General features: G+C 58.6%; 1 protein-coding gene across 1 annotated transcript; it reads left to right on the forward strand.

Annotated features, from left to right (window-relative positions):
• Positions 1-5815: 5815 nt before the first annotated feature.
• JUND (JunD proto-oncogene, AP-1 transcription factor subunit) lies at positions 5816-7723 on the forward strand. Its single transcript, XM_077842243.1, has one exon. The coding sequence runs from the start codon at positions 6148-6150 to the stop codon at positions 7114-7116; it is 969 nt and encodes a 322-aa protein (XP_077698369.1). The 5' UTR covers positions 5816-6147; the 3' UTR covers positions 7117-7723.
• The last annotated feature ends 9750 nt before the right edge of the window (positions 7724-17473 follow it).

A 17473-nucleotide genomic window follows, 5' to 3' on the forward strand; every position in this document is an offset into this window, starting at 1 on the left:
TTAGGCTGAACTAATGGCAACTCTGCTGAGCAACACAAAGCCATGGGTGAAATCCTGGCCCGGGGAAGTCCATGAGTGTTTTGCCACTGCAGTGGGGCCAGGATGCCACCCAAGGAGTCGGCAGCCATTCTGCCCTGGCTGGTTGCATGCTCTCCTACCCCAGGGTGCTGTTCTGTTCTGTGGGGTCACCGTGGGACCACACATTCCTGGAAAAAGTCTGAATTCCAGGCTGAGGTTTAGTGCTCTCCTTCAGTGTATTTCCACTGTCTTGCCTCCGAGCACCATGGGTGTGCCGGGATATGGGGCGAACCTGTTGGATATGGATATGGATATGGGTCAAACCCGGGGATATGAGGCTAGCACAGAGAACCTGCAGTGATAGCTCCCCAGATCTGGCCCCAGTGACAGGGCAGAGGCAGAGCCCTGGCAATGCCAGGAGACAGGCAAGGATGAGAGACTATATCAGCCTGAGGCTTGTCTTACAGGCACTCAGCCCATATGAGAATGTTCCTTTGCACCTACACAAAAGATGACAGGCAGCTGAGCCATGTGTCAGCCCTGCACACGCACTGGGGTTCCCGGAGGGTTGATCTGGAGTTGTGTGTAGATATATCTAGTTGTCCAGGCCTGCTATTTTGGAGTGGCTCAGAACAGCTCGACCCACCAAGGCATTTTGGTCTGGAAAATCATGCTTTGAAATAGCAGAGACATTGTACTTAAGTTGGCCAGATAGCTGCTGTCTGAGCACGCAGAGTCCCTATACGCTGGAATGAGGCCAAGCCCTGGCATGGCAAGGGCTGCCGTGGCTGCGATGTGTGCCGCCCTATGGCAACCCAATTACAGAGCCCACACGAAACGAGGCCACAATTAGCTTCACAGAGCCTGTCGCAATGTGAGAACGAAAACAACTTCCAGGCAAGTTGGAACACCATGAAACCCAGGGCAATGAAAACAGCTGCCTCTGTGCAGGGAAGAGCAAGTCCCATCCGCACTGTGCTGTGCTGCTCAGAGGTGAGTGTCCTTGACTAAGCAGAACAACTGGGCACCAAACACTCCCCGACTCTCTGTCACTGACTCACTTTGTGGCCTTGGCCAGGTCAGTTAATCTCTGTCCCATGTCTGTACAATGGAGATTAGCCCCAGACCAATCACTGGCCACGCAGGGAAGTGCGGAGGATTTGCACTGGTACGGGTATGGAGGATCCTCAGGGTATGCCTGCAACCGTGCTGGGAACAAGCCTCCCAGCCCGGGCAGACAGACTCGCATTCGCTTGGCCTGCGCTAACGTGCTAAAAACAGCAGCGTGGACACTGCAGTTTGGGCAGCCGCTTGGGCTAGCACCCGAGCTCAGACTTAGGGGGTCGAGTGAGCTGGAGCGTCCGAGCTGCAATGTCCACACGGCTATTTGTAGTGCACTAACTCGTGTCTGGGATGCTCGCTCGCCACGGCGGGATGGCCATCCTGGAGCATTCACAATGCCAGAGGCTGCGGCACACCCCATAAGCCTGGGTTAGCTGTTCTGTCTTTGGAGCTAGACTGCTGAAAGACGTATGCCAATTGCCGAAGATGCTAGGGGCATCCAGGGTCATTAAAAACTACTAATTTTTAAAAATTAAAAACAGTTCATCACCTTGCGCCTTCCACATGGTCTTGCCAACAACTTGCTGTGAAAAAGCCATTCCTGAACTTTACAGCTATTGAACGTAGAAACTCAGAGGCAGCTTCCCCAACCGGTAACCTGAGCCACAAGCCTTAACGTCCTGCCCACATGGCCAGACTCAGGCAAAGACCTCGCACCACGCCCCAAGGTTAGCAAACGCGGGCTCTGGGGGCCAGCAGGGAAGCAAGAGGCAGAGTCAAGGGGCCTCTGTTGAGGATGGCCTGTCAGCAGCTGCCAGATGTTCACATCTAGGGTCTGAGCGCGGGAGCACCTCGGCTGACCTTGGCGGCGCAGGGGGACAGAGGCGGTACTTAGAGCCCAAACCATATAAGGCCATAAAGCTCCTCTGGGAGACTTTCTGGGCTGAAAGGCCTGGGGCTGAATTGTAGTGGGGCCCCACTGACAAGCAGAAATTGGTTCTGTGATGGGTGAGAGAGCAGTCATTTACACCTGATGTTTTCTGAGCGCTCAGGATACAATCAGGATATTCAGCAGCAGGCTGGGCTGTAAGGCCAGAGGGGACAGATGAAACTGCAAGAGGACTCACAACAAATGTCCTCAGAAAGTTCTGATTGCCCTTGGGGGGAGAGCTCAGCAGCCCTGGGGCTCATTTCAGGTTTCTGTCTTAGGTCAGCTCATGCTTCAGCATTTCAGCCAGCCACCTGCAGGGCTCAGGAAGGGATCCCCCCACAGGATTCTGGGGGAGGAGGGTTGAGCTCCTTCCACTGAAGCATCACAGGGATGGCTCTGGCTGGAGCTGGGACATTGGATAGGGAGGGCTGGGCTCTGGGGTGACGCTGAGCATTGTCTCTCAGGTGCTGGGCTGGCTGGTTCTTGGTCACGTGCTCAGGGTCTAATTGGTCACCATGTGTGGGGTCAGGCAGGAATTTTCCCCCAGGTCAGACCAGCAGAGACCTTTGGGAGGGGGGCGTCACCTTCCTCTGCAGCGTGGGGTGCGGGCTGCTTGCCTGGATTCTCTGGGTGTATCTCACAATCCTTTCCCTGCCCCTGCGGGGCCTTGGGCACATCTCGATCCCTCCTGCTCTCGGCCTGTGGCACATACAGCCTAGCCTCCTGCAGGCTCATCTCGGCTGGTGGGGCCAGGGGGCCCGCACTGTACAGGAGCTCAGACTAGAGGATCCAGTGCCTTCGGCTTGTGGGCTCCCGCCCACGTGTTTGTGCCAAATCACGGTCTGGTGGGGGGAAGGGCTGTGTACAATAATTTATTGCCAATAAATACAAAATTAAATTAAAATATTGGTGATGGTCTGAGTGCCACTGCGCCCTGCCGGCTGGAAGCCAGCCACCCCTGCTGCCTGGGTTGCTATGCAGGTTCCTTTAGGGCACAAACATCACCAGTTTGGGCAGGAATAAACTCGTATTAGCTGGTGAGGGTTTGTATGAACCCAGATCTGCCACTCAAGCTCCTACGTGCTTGGAAAAGAGGCCAGGCCTCCCCGAAACCTGATGGAGGAAAAGGGCTGCCTCCGCCCCTACCTATCTGAATGCTGTTTCTGTTTTTCATCCCCAAACTAGTTACACTTCATTTTTAATAGAGCCCTGTAATATTAACCCTTCCCTGCCTCATCTCGCACTCCAGCACAGGCACAAACAGCCCAGAGCCAGCATCTCCGCTTTGGGCTCTGTGAATTTCTGAGGTGGAGCAGGTCCGGGGAGCCCACTGATTCTGACTGGGCGTTTTGCTGTCGCCCTCAGCGGGTACTGGATTGAGGATTTGGATTGCAGAGAGGAGCATAGAAAAATTATGTGCAAAATTTTGGAATACAGAAACTTTTAAGAAAATGCTGATTCGGCCACTGATTCTGTGGAAGTGGCCAAGTCGGACATCCTTCCAGTTCATTTCCAGCACGGTCCCCCTTGGTGCTGCATTAACCCTCTGTTGAACACACAGCTCTCCAGGAGCATCCCCCCCATCCCAAGAGACCTTGCATTGGGACAACTTCCTCCAGTCAAGCAGAGGCACATGACAAAAGCAGGGCCGCTCCTTGGGGGCTGCACGTGCTGCCTCCGCAGCAATCCCAGCCAGGTCTGGGCTGCAGGGCGACTTTGCTCCCTCTGTCTCCTGGAGTCAGGGGAGCAAATACAGCCTTGTTTAAATGAAAGAAAGTCCAGTTGCTTTTCCACAGTCGTCTGCTTGTGCCACCCTTGTGCAGTGCCCACGGTGAGCTAATCTCTTACCATCTGGTCACAATTAATGATAAAGTAGGAAATCGTTCTCCAGCCCAGCCGGTATCTACAGATACTGAATGGGGGAATCACAACCGTCTCCGATTTTTTCTATTCTTATCGCAAATGGCAAAGGCCTATCTTGGTTTCCAGCAAGTAAGGAGTTAATTCTGCGCTTGGCCCCCTCCCAGGTGTCTCAGATGAAGTAAGGAGGCAGGCAGGGAGTGAAGGCCCAATCAGGAAATGGTCTATAAAGCAGCTGACAGCCTGGGCTAGAAGCCTGACTGCTGGCCCTGGAGTGAGAAGGTGGGTTTCTCTGGTATGAGGTGATGCTCAAAGGCTGAAAACTCTTTGTGAGTGAAGGGTTTGTTTTGCCACGGAGCTAGCTGACCCTGCCTGTTTGCACAAATGGGTATTTTTGGGGTAATTTTATATGGAGCTTTAATTGCTCTGTTCTTAAGGGACTGCTGAAATCCCAGCTCTTCCTTCCAGCTCCCTCCTTTCCAGTTTTATTTGATTTTTAAATTTAAAAATCAAATACCCTCCCCCTGCAACTGCATCCAACTAGGTAATTGCATGTCCCTAGACCTCCTCCCCCAGAATCAGCCTGTACTGAACAAGTGCCTGCCCTGACCCACCAAATGGCTTTCCAGCCTGGCAACAGTTCAGTGTAGTCTTCATTTATACCAGTGTGTTACCATGGAGAAGGTAAATTAAGTCAAAACATCCCCTCTGCTAAGGTGAGGTTTGGATTTGACTGTAGAGCACCTGCTTCCTCCTTGAGACGGGGGAGGAGGGGACCTGCCATTGATGCTGGGTACCCAACGGGGGCCTGATGCCGGGACGGGCTGAGCTGTCCCACTGCTTGTGGAAGCTAATGGGGTGCAGGAGGGACAGGTCCAGTCCCGGGAGGCTGGAACCCCTTGGTGTCATTGCAGCGGGGCTCTAGTGGGTGGGCGCTGGGCGGCATGGGTGCAGGGAGGGACAGGTCCAGTCCCAGGGGGCTGCAACCCCTCAGCATCATTGCAGGGGGCTCTAGTGGGTGGGTGCTAATGGGGTGCAGGAGGGACAGCCCCAGTCTTGGGGGGCTGCAACCCCTTGGTGTCATTGTGGGGGGCTCTACCAGGTGGGTGCTGGGCAGCGTGGGTGCTAATGGGGTGCAGGTGGGACAGGTCCAGTCCTGGGGGGGCTGCAAGGCCTCTGCGTCGTTGCAGGGGGCTCTAGCGGGTGGGTGCTGCGGGGTGCAGGCGGGACAGACAGGTCCAGTCCTGGGGGGCTGCATGCCCTTGGTGTCGTTGTGGGGGGACTCTAGCGGGCGGGGTGCAGGTGGGACAGGGACAGGTCCAGTCCTGGGGGGCTGCAAGCCCTCGACGTCGTGGGAGGGGCCTCCAGCGGGCGGGTGCTAATGGGGTGCAGGCAGGAGAGGGACAGGTCCAGTCCTGGGGGGCTGCAAGCCCTTGGTGTCGTTGCAGGGGGCTCCAGCGGGCGGGTGCTGAGGGGGTGCAGGCGGGACAGGTCCAGTCCTGGGGGGCTGCAACCCCTCGGGGTCGTTGGGGGGCTCCAGCGGGCGGGTGCCGCGGGGTGCCTCGTGCAGGGTGCCGCGGTTTGGCAGGAGGCTGGGTCCCTGGATCCCCGCGGGACCCCCGGCGCCGCAGCTGCGGGCTCGGCTCCCAGCGCGCCGACAGCCACCCCGGGCCGGGCCCGCGCGCCAACACCCCGTGACCCCGCCCCCTATGACATCAACCCAGGGGGCTCCGCGCTGTTGTGCAGTTTACAGGCCGGTCGCCGTGGTGACGGGGGCGGCCAAGGAGGCGGGGAGGGGCGTCGTGGCCGTGCCCCGCCCCCATGCAAATGTGCCTCGACCAGAACGTCATCTGCAGCCAATCCCGGCCGCACGCGGTGACCTCATCGGGCTGGCGCTGGGTATTTAAGGCGGCGCGGGGCGCCCCCCCGACGCGTGTATGCGAGAGCGCGGAGCAGAGGGCGGGCCGCGTCCAGCCTGTAACGCCCGGGGCCGCTGCAGCCGGACCGGGACCGACCCCCACCCCAGCGCCCGGAGCCGCTGCAGCCGGACCGGGACCGACCCCCACCCCAGCGCCCGGGGCCGCTGCAGCCGGACCGGGACCGACCCGCCCCCCTCGCTCCGCCCCCCCGCACGGGGGCAGCCCCAGCGGGACCGACCCCCCAGCCGCCCCGGTGCCCGGTCCCCGCAGCGCAGCCTCCTGCAGCCGGCGCCGGAGGCTCGGCCCGGCGCCCCGCGGGCGCAGCCGCCCGGCGCCCCCCGCAGCCGGCGGGGGAGGATGGAAACACCCTTCTACCATGACGATGTGTTGAGCGCCTCGGCCCCGTCCCGCGGCGGCAGCAGCAGCGGCCTCCCCCGGCCCTTCCCCGGCGGCAGCATGATGAAGAAGGACGGGCTCGGGCTCAGCGACCAGGTGGTGGCCACCCTGAAGGCGCCCGGCCAGCCGCTCCACCCGCTGCGGGGCGCGGCCGGCGGCGGGGGCGAGGGCCCGGCCCTGCTGAGCTCCGCCGAGCTGGGGCTGCTGAAGCTGGGCTCGCCCGAGCTCGAGCGGCTCATCATCCAGTCCAACGGGCTGGTCACCACCACGCCGACCAGCAGCCAGTTCCTCTACCCCAAGGTGACGGCCAGCGAGGAGCAGGAGTTCGCCGAGGGCTTCGTCAAGGCGCTGGAGGACCTGCACAAGCAGAACCAGCTGGGGGCGGGCGGCGGCGGCGGCGGCGCCGGGGGGCCGCCCGGGGACCTGCCGCCCGCCGCCAGCCTGGCCCAGCCGCCGCCGCCGCCCCCCGAGCCGCCGGTCTACGCCAACCTGAGCAGCTACCCCGGCACGACGGTGAACTACGCCACCGAGACCGTGCCCTACCCGCCGCCGCCCGGGCTGGGGGGCGCCCCGCCGCATCCGCGCCTCCAGCCGCCGCTCAAGGACGAGCCGCAGATCGTGCCCGAGGTGCCCAGCTTCGGCGAGAGCCCGCCGCTGTCGCCCATCGACATGGACACGCAGGAGCGCATCAAGGCGGAGCGCAAGCGGCTGCGGAACCGCATCGCCGCCTCCAAGTGCCGCAAGAGGAAGCTGGAGCGGATCTCGCGGCTGGAGGAGAAGGTGAAGAGCCTCAAGAGCCAGAACACCGAGCTGGCCTCCACCGCCAGCCTGCTCCGCGAGCAAGTGGCGCAGCTCAAGCAGAAGGTGCTGAGCCACGTCAACAGCGGCTGCCAGCTCCTGCCGCAGCAGCACCAGGTGCCGGCCTACTGAGCGCGCCCGGGCCGGGCCGGGCCGGGCCGGGCCGCACCCGGGGGGCCTGCGCCGCGCGGGGGGCGCGCACAGCGGACCGTGCCCGCTGCCCGTAGCGGGGCTGTGCGCGCCCGGGGCGCCTGAACTGAGCCGGGGCCCTGGGTGCGGGGACGCTGCGGACGCACGTGCGGGGCGCCAGACAGGCCCGGGGCCGCTGTCTCCCGGGCTGCGGGAGCAGAGGGGGCGCTGGTCCGGGCGCCGCAAGACTCGGGAGGGGCCTCTGCCTTGCAGGGGGGCTGTGGGCGCAATGGCAAAGCTGGGGTGGGGGGCGCCCGGCTCGGTCAGCCGGAACCCGTATCGCCTACCGAGCGCTCCGGCGCGGACTCCTGCCCTCGCCAGGGCTCGGACAAGCTCGGCCCCCCGGCTCCGAGCGCACGAATCCAAGAGACTGCAGAGCTACCCAGGTTCCGCCTCTGCAGAGCCGGGCCTGGGGCGGCCCCAGGCGATAAGCTCCAGTGTTCTGTTGTTTGAAGTGTTTTTGCTCTATTTATGTTTATACTGGGCCCAATGTTCCTCCCCCTTGTTCTATGCTCCACATTCCAGTGTGCAGTAAAGTCTTGTGCCAGGAGCTGTGTCCGCTGTCTCTCTCTTCTTCCCCCCCCTCCCCACCGCAGGAGAGGTGGTGTAAAGCCAGCCACCAGCTCTGCCTAATCGGAGCTGGGTTGGTTGTTGCTTGCTGGGCGCTGGCCTGGCTGGTGCTCCCCAAGGCAGAGGGAAGGAGGCTCCCCTCCCCCCGCTTCCCTGACCTAACTACTTGTTGCAGAAAGGAGGAGAAGCTGCGCTGAGCTCCAGTTATGGGGTGGAGGTGTCCTGTGGTCAAGCGCTCCCCCTCCTGCCCATTGTGGAAACTACATCTGTGCGCCCCCACAGGAAGAAGCTTCCCAGCTGGGTTCTTGCTGAGAGTAGGGCTTGGCCCTGGAAGCATCTATCGCAGGTGACTATCCTTGGGGGAACGAGGCGTTTAAACAGCAGCTTGTGGTGGTGTGCTCTGAAATGTTAGACACCATAATTGGGGCAATTCCTTGTAAGGACACCTGGTCCAGTTGCAAGTCTGTGTTCATTTGAGGCTGCCCTTTCCCTGCTGGTTAGTTGTGGTGGCGGCTGCTGGAGTCTTGCTGTTCTGTGAATTAATAGACAGGCCTCAAAGGCGTGACTGGGGGCAAAAAACGAACTGTCAGGTTCTTGGGTCCATCACCTGTGGCACTTGTCTTGGCCTGGCGTGCACAAAGAAGGGTAGAAAGAAGGAAATGAGTTGAGAGAGAAAATGGAAGTGAAAGGGGCTGCTTGGTTTCTTAGAAACCCTATGACTAGGCAAACTTCTAGCTAATTGTAATTGACAGCTCTGCAAGTTTCTTCTTGGAAACGAACTTAAGCCCTAAACACGTAGGTTGCCTTGGCCAGTGGCCTGTGATACTAGATTACAGGAAAGGTCCAAAATATTTTACCTAAGTGGCAGCTCTGTCTTGCTAAGATTTGCAGCAAACTGGTCAAGAGCTTAAAGGAAAATGCCTTTTTCAAAGTGTAAAACAGTGTCAAAGATTGGGTCAGACGAAACTTTCACACTGAGGTGTCTTAGTATCTGACAGTACCACAGCGGGGTTGGTGGTTTCTAGAAGGGATAATCTTGCAAAATCAAGACCGCAACAGCTCATTAGGTGAGTTTTGGTCTAGGCTCGAATTTTACAAGAAGTCTAAGTCACATTAAATTTTATCCACTTGGTGTGTGACTGCATGTGGGCCTGGTGTGGGGTCACTCATACAGGGCTGTTTACTGAAGGAGCACAAGGAAGGGTCTCCTTGTTGTTTTTCCAAGGTTAACTTGATCATGCTCAGGTTGGTTTTCATCGGGCCAGGAAAATGGATTGTGAAATACTCTAATGGTAAAGCTCAGGGTGAGAGGAGTCCTCTAACTTTTCCACAGTGGTCTGAGATCCTTTAAAAACTAGCCACTTCTAATAGGACTGAAATGGGGTGTGTACAGCTTATATGGTACTTGGTTGTGCAATGCTAGGCCCAGAGCTGGCTGGCTGTCACTGATACTGGTACATAATCTAAATGGTGAACAACCGGTGAGGTGGATTCCAGCTCTTCTCAGGCCCTAGGGGGAAATAAAAACAAACTTTTGCCAATGGGAAAGGCAGCATTCGTAGGAGCTTTATTTTCAGCATTCCAAGACAGTGTTGTAAAATCTTTAAAGAATGTGTCCTTAAAGGCTGCACTTTGTTGTGGGAGCAAGGAACCAGTTGTGTCTCCTGTCTGGTCTTTACTGTAGCAGATAACCCCCAACTTCTGTTCCCAACCCTGTGGTGACATCAGGAATGACGCTGAGCCAGAAATGAAGTGAACAAAAGAGCAGTATTCCTTTGAGTGCTGTTCCCAAGTGATGACGCCCACACTTGGCAGGAGGAGCCATGCTCCAAGCAATGACTTGTCTAGGGAAGCCAGGTGGTGCAGTGGGTCTGGTACTGGCCTGCTGGGGGGTGCCACCTCCTGAATGGCCTGTGCCCCCGGCCCTCATCGCTGCTTGGGTTGGGAGGTTGCATGCATTAGGTGGTGCAGCTGGACACCTTTCAGGGACTCTTCAAAACCAGCAGCCTGAGGTGCCCAATCTGAATTCACTATCAAGAACGAGAACGGATGCCAGATCAGTGTCATGCAGCCTTTAATCACAGAGATCTTTGTTTTCTCTGTGTTGTATCTAAAAACAACTACTCAACACCAGAACCACTGTGCTTCCCTGGAACGAGAAACTGAGGGTGACAAACCACTTTGTTCCTAACAACTTGTACATTGGCTGGAACATTCTAAACCCTGGCAGCAAGTCAGCGGGGGAAAACTTGTCCTGGGAAGAGGGGGAAGGTGGTTTAAAGCTCTTATAATTTATGCTGGGAGATTGCTTGGCACTGAGTCTTTTCCTCATTTGTCTAAACAGGCAACAAAACTGAGGGGAATAAAAACCCATTTGCAGCCAATATACATTAAACCTCAAAGCTAGCCCAGAGCAGGGACTCCGCTTCCCAGCCCCAGCCAGCAGTCCCCACGCTGAGAACAGCTTGCACAGGATAAAATGGCTGGAAAGCCTCCTTTTGGGTTTTGCCTGGAAAGGCTGGGGAAGAAGTCAGGCTGGTTGGATTTCCCTAACTGCTTAGTTTGCAGGTGCTGGGGTCAGACTAATCCCCACCCTGCTAAAGGCTTTTCTCAGACTGAGTGAAATAGCCTAAAAAGTGTTTTTTGTTCATGCTTCTGTCCTGAAGCCAACCTGAAACAAGGGATGGTGGAGCTAAACACCCTGCTTGGGAGCCGGACTCCTCTCTCCTCTTTCTCCCAGCCCCCCCACCCCGGTTGCTCTGGGGCCCAGAGCCTCACTCACCACACAGGGGACTCAGCCCCAAATGCGTGGTCTGGGTGTAGCATTCAGGCGCTTAACAGTGGTAACCTCGATTGAAGGGAAGCATGGCTGAGACCCTGTCCTTTGAGCTGGGCCCCTGGCCCTGGCTTTGCATCTCAGCAAAATTGTTGAGGGGTCAGCTCATGCCCCACAGCCTGAGAGCCTGGAGCCTCTGCCTCCCTCCTGCTGCTTGTTCTCCCCTTGCTGTCCCTCGCCTTCATCTCCCATCTGCTGCTGGCACTGCCCTGGGCTGAATGCTTCATTCTCTCCACCCCCTGTGGGGTTCAAAGTGCTCCCTTCCCATCTGCCTACCCACCCGCGAGCCACGGACCTGGGCTTTCCTGCTGCCCCTCTGTCCCATTGCTGTCCATGGGGCATCAGCCAAAGTGCTCTGCTACCTGGACAGCTGCAGAGAGAAAGCTCTGTCTGCCTTCCCCCACCATGCACAGGCCGGTAGCACACTGCTACTCCTGCCTCTCCTTTGGCAGTCTGGGCTTCCATCCCACCTCCCACTTGTGGGAGCATCCACCCTGCTGCCTGGGGTGATTGGTGTTATATTGGCAGCCCCGGTCCTGTGTTCTAGTGAAAGCAGTCCTAGTCAGCAGGGAGGGGCCATGCCCTGCCCCAGAGCATCTGATCGCACCAGGTCCACTCCCCCCAGCCTCAGCAGCCACAGACTGGAGTGCACGTTCCAGCTCACCCACCCTTTGGAAGCAGTGGTGAAGGGCCAGGTGTCCCGGCGTCCCCGGGCGATGCTCTGGAGCTGCTCCCTACAAAGCCAGGCAGGACTCTGGGGGAGTCTCCTCTCTGGGAGCAGCCTGTCTGCAGGACACACAGCTCACCCGGCTTCCACCTTCCTGGGTCTGACCTCGGAGCATTCAGCCTCCTCTGCCCCTCCGTGCGCTTCCGACAGCCAGTCGGCCCAGGCGGGGTCCTGGGGAAGCCAGAGGGTCCTGCCCCCAACTCCGCAGTCAGACGGGACTCTCAGCCAGCCAGGAAAACAGGTCTATTAGACGACAGGAACATGGTCTAACACAGAGCTTGTAGGTGCAGAGAACAGGACCCCTCAGCTGGGTCCATTTTGGGGGGCAGTGAACCAGACAACCCCGTCTGCCCTTCACTCCATGTCCCAGCCAGCCCCAAACTGAAAGTCCCTCCAGCCCCTCCTCCTCTGGGCTTTGTCCCTTTCCCAGGCCAGGAGGTCACCGGATTCCTTTGTTCTTCAACCCTTTAGCTCTCACCTTGCAGGGGGGGAAGGGCCCAGGCCATCAGTTGCCAGGAAACAGGGTGTTGGCCATTCTCTGTGTCCAGACGCCTGCACACCTGCCCTCTAGGGCTCTGCAATGATCATACACCCTTACCCCTCCACCTAGATACTTAAGAACTGCATTGGGGAAACTGAGGCACCCCCACAATATTCAGAGGAAACATTAAGAACAGCCCTGCTTTGTCACACCAGGTTTGTGTGTGCACTGGCAGGTGGGCAGCAGGGGGCCTGGGGAGCTGGGGGGCACTCAGAGAAACCCAGCACCCACTGCGTGGGATTGCCCAGGAACCTGGCAGAGCAGCTGGGTCTGGGCTCTCTAGGGGCTGGCCCTGGGGGGAGCTGAGGGACTTTTCAGGGTCAGGATGACTGTTGAATGACAAGAAGGCCCCAGGGAAGGGAAGGATGGGCTAGGGACAGGAGCCACTGTGGCTTCCTCTTGCCTTCCACAGAGATGCTGCAGGGTGAGGTCAGGTTTAGGGGTATGTGATCAGATAGAAGGGGCAGGGCTATCATCCCTTTCCCCCCCCCCCCCCCGGCCCAAACCTAGGGGACATGGCAGTGAATAGTGACACTGTCAGGTGCCTGCTCTCCTCACATGCAGGCACAGGACAGAACTGCTCCTGCAGGACCCTAGGGCTGCACAGAAGGCCTGGCCCTGCTTGCAGGTGCTTTGCTCTTTCACATCCATGCATGTAGCAGGTGACGCCTCCTGCTGGGGGGCAAGCGCCTCTCCCAGTGCACTGACTGGCTAGGCTGCAATGGGTGTTTTCCCCATAAATCCACCCCCCCCTTCCCTGCCCCTTTGTCAGGGGCATGGCATCCTTTTAAACACAGCAGTGACTTCCCTGTATGCATCCCATGTAGGCCCAGTGCAATGGGGGAGGGGGGGAGAAGAGGACATTTTAACCCCCCCCCCCCACTATCTTCAAGGGATCCAAAATTGTCAGGCCAAAGCATGTAGGGGGTTATCCAGGGTCAAGGATCGGAACAGCTGCAAATGGGAGAGTCTTCAGTCTCCATGTAAATTATAAATCACAGCAAAATACTGACACAGAAGCCAAATCACTAAAGCTTTTGTAAACCCCTAAAAGCCCAGATTCCACAGAGCTCTGACTAGCCCTGGGCTCCTCGCAGGGTGCTTATTTTTGAAATGGTGACATCCAGGGCCCCAGAATACCCACTTGCCCCCGCCCCCAATAATGGACCCCTAGAACCAGCCCTGCCCCAGCCTAGCACTGGCCCTGACTCCCCATGGGACCCTGGGGGCAAGGGGCTCCAGCTAGGATCAGTTAGTTGATGGCTGGCTGGAGGCTTGACCACGTGAAGCAGGACACAGTGGTGAAGTTATTGTTCAAATGGTCACACAGGGGCTGGTCACTATGGCCATCTGCCTTTGAACTCTGCACAACATTGCTCTGCTAAAGGCGATGGGGCTGGTTCCAGAGTCTGCATTCCCTCTTTGTGCTGCATCAGCTCCAGGGTCATGGGCTGTGGAGTCAGCTCATATGGGGTGCTGCCTTAAGCTACTCCCTGCTGATGTGGGGCCTAGCTTTCCCGAGTGCAGAGCCCCCGCCCTGCCAGCGGGAACTGGGGGCCGCAGGCCCTTAGTGCTGCAGAGATGAGGGGCCCTGTCACACCTCGAAGCTGCTGTCTGAGAAGCATGGGGCTAGTCACACGGATACTGACCTCCTCTGTAAAGCGCTTTCAAATCTGCTGCAGAAAAGCACTAGAGAAGAGCTGCTGGGTAGCACTAGGATTATGTGGGGGAATGCGGCCTAGTGATCTGAGGAAGGGGGTTCAGGCTCTGCTCTGTTTATAGAAATAGCTGGGTCCTCTATTGAAGCTACCTCTGGGGTGGAGCACAATGGCTTTTGGACAGCACTGACTGACACTGCACAAGGGTTCAGGCAGGAAGAAGATGACCGGTCATCTCCACAGGTTTCGGAGTAGCAGCCGTGTTAGTCTGTATTCGCAAAAAGAAAAGGAGTACTTGTGGCACCTTGGAGACGAACCAATTTATTTGAGCATAAGCTATTTTCCACGGTATGCATCCGATGAAGTGAGGTGTAGTTCATGAAAGCTCATGCTCAAATAAATTGGTTCGTCTCTAAGGTGCCACAAGTCCTCCTGTTCCTTTTAGGTCATCTCTAGAGACTGGAGCTCCAGTAATTTCAGCTGGCGTTGAGAGCGCATTCCCCCTCCTGCCGGTGAGGTGCTCCTTGAGGGGAAGGGTTAGTAATGAGACCCTCGCTAGACTGGCCCCAGTTACTCCTCCGCTATCCTAGGGCCGTTAGCTGCGTTACTGGAGCAGGTTCCGACCACAACCGAGTCCCACTATGCTAGGAGCTGTGTGTTCCTGGCCTGAGGCTCTGACCCACAGCTTAGGGAAGTCAGTGGGAGTATGGGGGTGAGGGGGGGGGACTTTGGCTCAACCCTTAGGAATGCAGATAAAATACCCCTGTTAAAACAGCCGATGAGCTGACTTCAGACAGGGCTAGATGGCAGAGCTAGTAGCTGAAGCCCCTCTTTGCATGCAGCAATGCTGTGTCCTGTTTGCCCCCTCGCTGTCCCGGGCTGTGTGGGGGAGCTCTGGGGCAGCCAGCAGGCTGTGGTTTGTGGGGAGGAAGCTTTCCTCCCAGCCTTGCATAAACATTTTTTCCTAATCCCTGGTACATTGTTCTGCCTGGATGCCATTCAGAATCACAGACCCAAGAGGAAGCCTCTCGCCTTTGGCTGGGACTGTTTGTTGTGAGTTGCCTGATCAAAAATGTCCAGCACCGACCCACAATGCTTTTCCCTTGCAGGCAGGGCTGTGGCACTGGGCAAAAGCTTGGGCCGGCTTAGTGAGAGCTGGGCCCGGGGTTGTGCCAGGTGGGTGGGAGTGGAGGAAGCTCAGTGTCCCAGTCTCTGCCACTCACTGCTCTAGGTCAGGTCTCTCCAGCCACCCTTCACAGCCAGGCTCTGCCATGTACTGGCCATTCCTCACGTAACTGCTGGCATGGGACCTGCCAGGGCCTCTGGTGCCTCTCTCAGCTGTCTCCAGTGTCTTTTCGGGCAGGGGGCGAAGCCCCTGCAGTGAGTGACAGCCTGGAACCATGATGCCTACGCTTTCTCCCCTCCCCGCAGGGCCCAGGCAAGGCCAGGAGAGCACCCCCTGAGCAAGGGCTTGAGCCCTGAACCTTAGGGAGGGGGCTCAAGGAATCTAGGCAGCTGCTGGTCCAAAGGGCACCAGAGTGAGAAATAACCCACTTAACAACTCTGGCTACCCCTGCCCCAGGAAGGGAGCAGACAGGAAACAGCTTTGGGATAGGCTGGAGCAGGACACACTGAGCTTGCTGGCCACACATGGTGTCACCCAGGGGTTTGGGAAATGGAGGGAGCTGGGAAGGACCTGGGGGTGATGCCAGCTCTGGATAACAGGCTTTGGAAGGGGAAGCTTTGGCTGCCTGCACATACTAATGATGTGGAAACTGAGGCACAGAGTGGGGAAGTGACTTGCCCAAGGTCATAGAATAAATTAGTAGCAGAGCTGGGACTAGACGCCAGGAGTCCGGGCAGGAAATAAGGGCTGCATGTTTAACAGGCTGGGTAGCTAGCCACTGGAACAATTTACTGAAGGGGGGGAGGGGCAGCCTGGCCATGCCCCTGGCAATGTTTAAAGTGGGATCCGCTGCTTTCCCAAAAGATCTGCTCTGGGACTGACTGTGGGAAGGGCTCTGGCCTGCGCTTGGCAGCAGCTCAGCTGAGAGGACACCAGTGGCCACCTGGCATCGCTCTAACCACTAGGCTCCACTCTCCTCCCGCAGCGGGGACCAGAACCCCGCGGTCCCCAGCCCCCTGGGGTGCGGCCCGGGCGAGGGGCCCTGTCCCGGCCGGTGTCTGGCTCTCGCCGGGTGCGGGCGCCGCTCCGGGCCCTGGCTGGGGGCGGGAGCGGCCCGGGCTGAGGGCTGCCCGGCGGCCGGTCTCCGCCCAGGTGCGGCGGGGCTGGAGCCCGGGGCGGCGCCTCCTGCGTGGCAGGATCCCGGCAGGTCTCCGGGAGCCGGAGCGGCGCCGCCAGCATGGCCCGGGGGACGCGCTGGCTGCTGATCGGCTGCGGCTTGTGCCTGGCGCTCGCAGGTGAGGGGCAGCCCTGGGGGGCAGGTCCCGCCCGGAGGGAGACCCGGGGTCTGCCGCCCCCCCCCCGCACATCGGGGGCTCCTTCCTTCCTGCTCCCCGGGGAGAGGGGGACAGCCTGGGGGGGGTCTGATGAGTTAATGCAGGGTCAGCATTAACCGTCCGGGGGGGAGTGAAGAAACTTTCTAATCCGAAAGCTTCTCGGGTCTGGGTGCTGCTCACCCCAGGGAGAGTCTGGCTCGTCGGGAGGGTTCCCAGACTGTGCCCTGGGGCCAGGCAGATTCCCCGCCCCCCTTCCTGCACCAGAATCCAGTGCTCTCGAGCCAGACCCCTCCTCCCCCTGGGGTGCTGGACCAGCGTGTACTGTGGGGGTGCTGGGAGCCATTGAACCAAACTGTAACCCCTGGATATGATGGGAACCCCTTCGAGCCAGGGGGTGCGCCAGCCCCCCAGCTCCAGCACCAATCCCCCAACCCCCCACTTTGTGTGAGTGCCCTGTGCTGCAGGGTGCATGTGTTCTTGAAACCAAATGGGGGGGGGGTCAGAAAGTCACCGTAGAGTTAGTTACCCCAGGGCTGTGAGGTGGGGGCAAGTGTGTCCCGCTGCAGTGCCCCCCAGCGCTAAACCAGTGACACTTCAGGCCAGCAGCCCTGTGTGTTTGTTACAGGACACTGGCAAATGGAGCTGGCGCCCTGCAGGCTCCCTAGGCTCAGATGCAGACAAACCCGCTTGGCCGGTTGCAAAGGCTCAATGTGCTTGGCCTGTCCCTTTTATTAACAAATTCCTAACTATCCCCGTCCCCAGCTTGGACCCTGGGCCTTCCTCCTGGTGCTTGAACATGGAAGGGCAGAGCTAGGCCTATAATGCAGAGGGTCTGACAGCAGGACTCGTTCGGCTCCTGTCTTCCTGATGGTGGAGGTTTGCCATATTTGCCCATTGGCTGGGAGTCCTGCCTCCGGCAGCCACCATGTGCATGCCCCGCGTAGTCTGTAGTGGTTGCTGCATGGAAAATCTAGCTCCCCTAGCTCCGGAGACCACCCCCCTCCAGGGACAGTGGTGCCTGCCTGGCGCTCACGGCGTCCACTGACTCCCTTGACGCCTTCGAGGAGCAGTGGGCGCTGTCCGGGGTCCTCTGCTCGGTGTCCCCGTCCGGTTCCCTTCGTTTGACCCTTTGACCGCACTCCTGTCCCTGTTGTTCATTAGTTGTCCCCCGTAATTATTTGGTTTTCCAGGTCCTGTGGACCCCCCCTTAGGCTGGGGGGGGATCCTTTAGCAGTGGGTGGGCTTTGCCCACCCACTTCCTGGATCCCAATAAGGCTGATGGCTGTGAGCTGTCAGGAGGGCAGAGAACTGTCCCTCTCAGTGCACTGGGCAGCTCTGACATGCCATGAAAGAGCTGTCTTATTAACCCTTTCGTGGCTGACCGTTGCTGCAGAAACTGCTCTGCTCTGCTCCTCCATCTCTGTCCTGGGCCTGGGAGCTGAGATCCATCGCGGATTCTGGGGTGCAGAGCCAGGCATGGACGGACTCTGCTCCCCATGGAGAGGGGG

The sequence above is a fragment of the Eretmochelys imbricata genome, chromosome 25 (assembly GCF_965152235.1).
Source record: "Eretmochelys imbricata isolate rEreImb1 chromosome 25, rEreImb1.hap1, whole genome shotgun sequence".
In the NCBI taxonomy this organism is placed as follows: Eukaryota; Metazoa; Chordata; order Testudines; family Cheloniidae; genus Eretmochelys; species Eretmochelys imbricata.

What these genes read in the sequence shown, in the direction of transcription:
- JUND (XM_077842243.1), top strand. Translation starts at nt 6,148, where the DNA reads ATGGAAACACCCTTCTACCATGACGATGTGTTGAGCGCCTCGGCCCCG.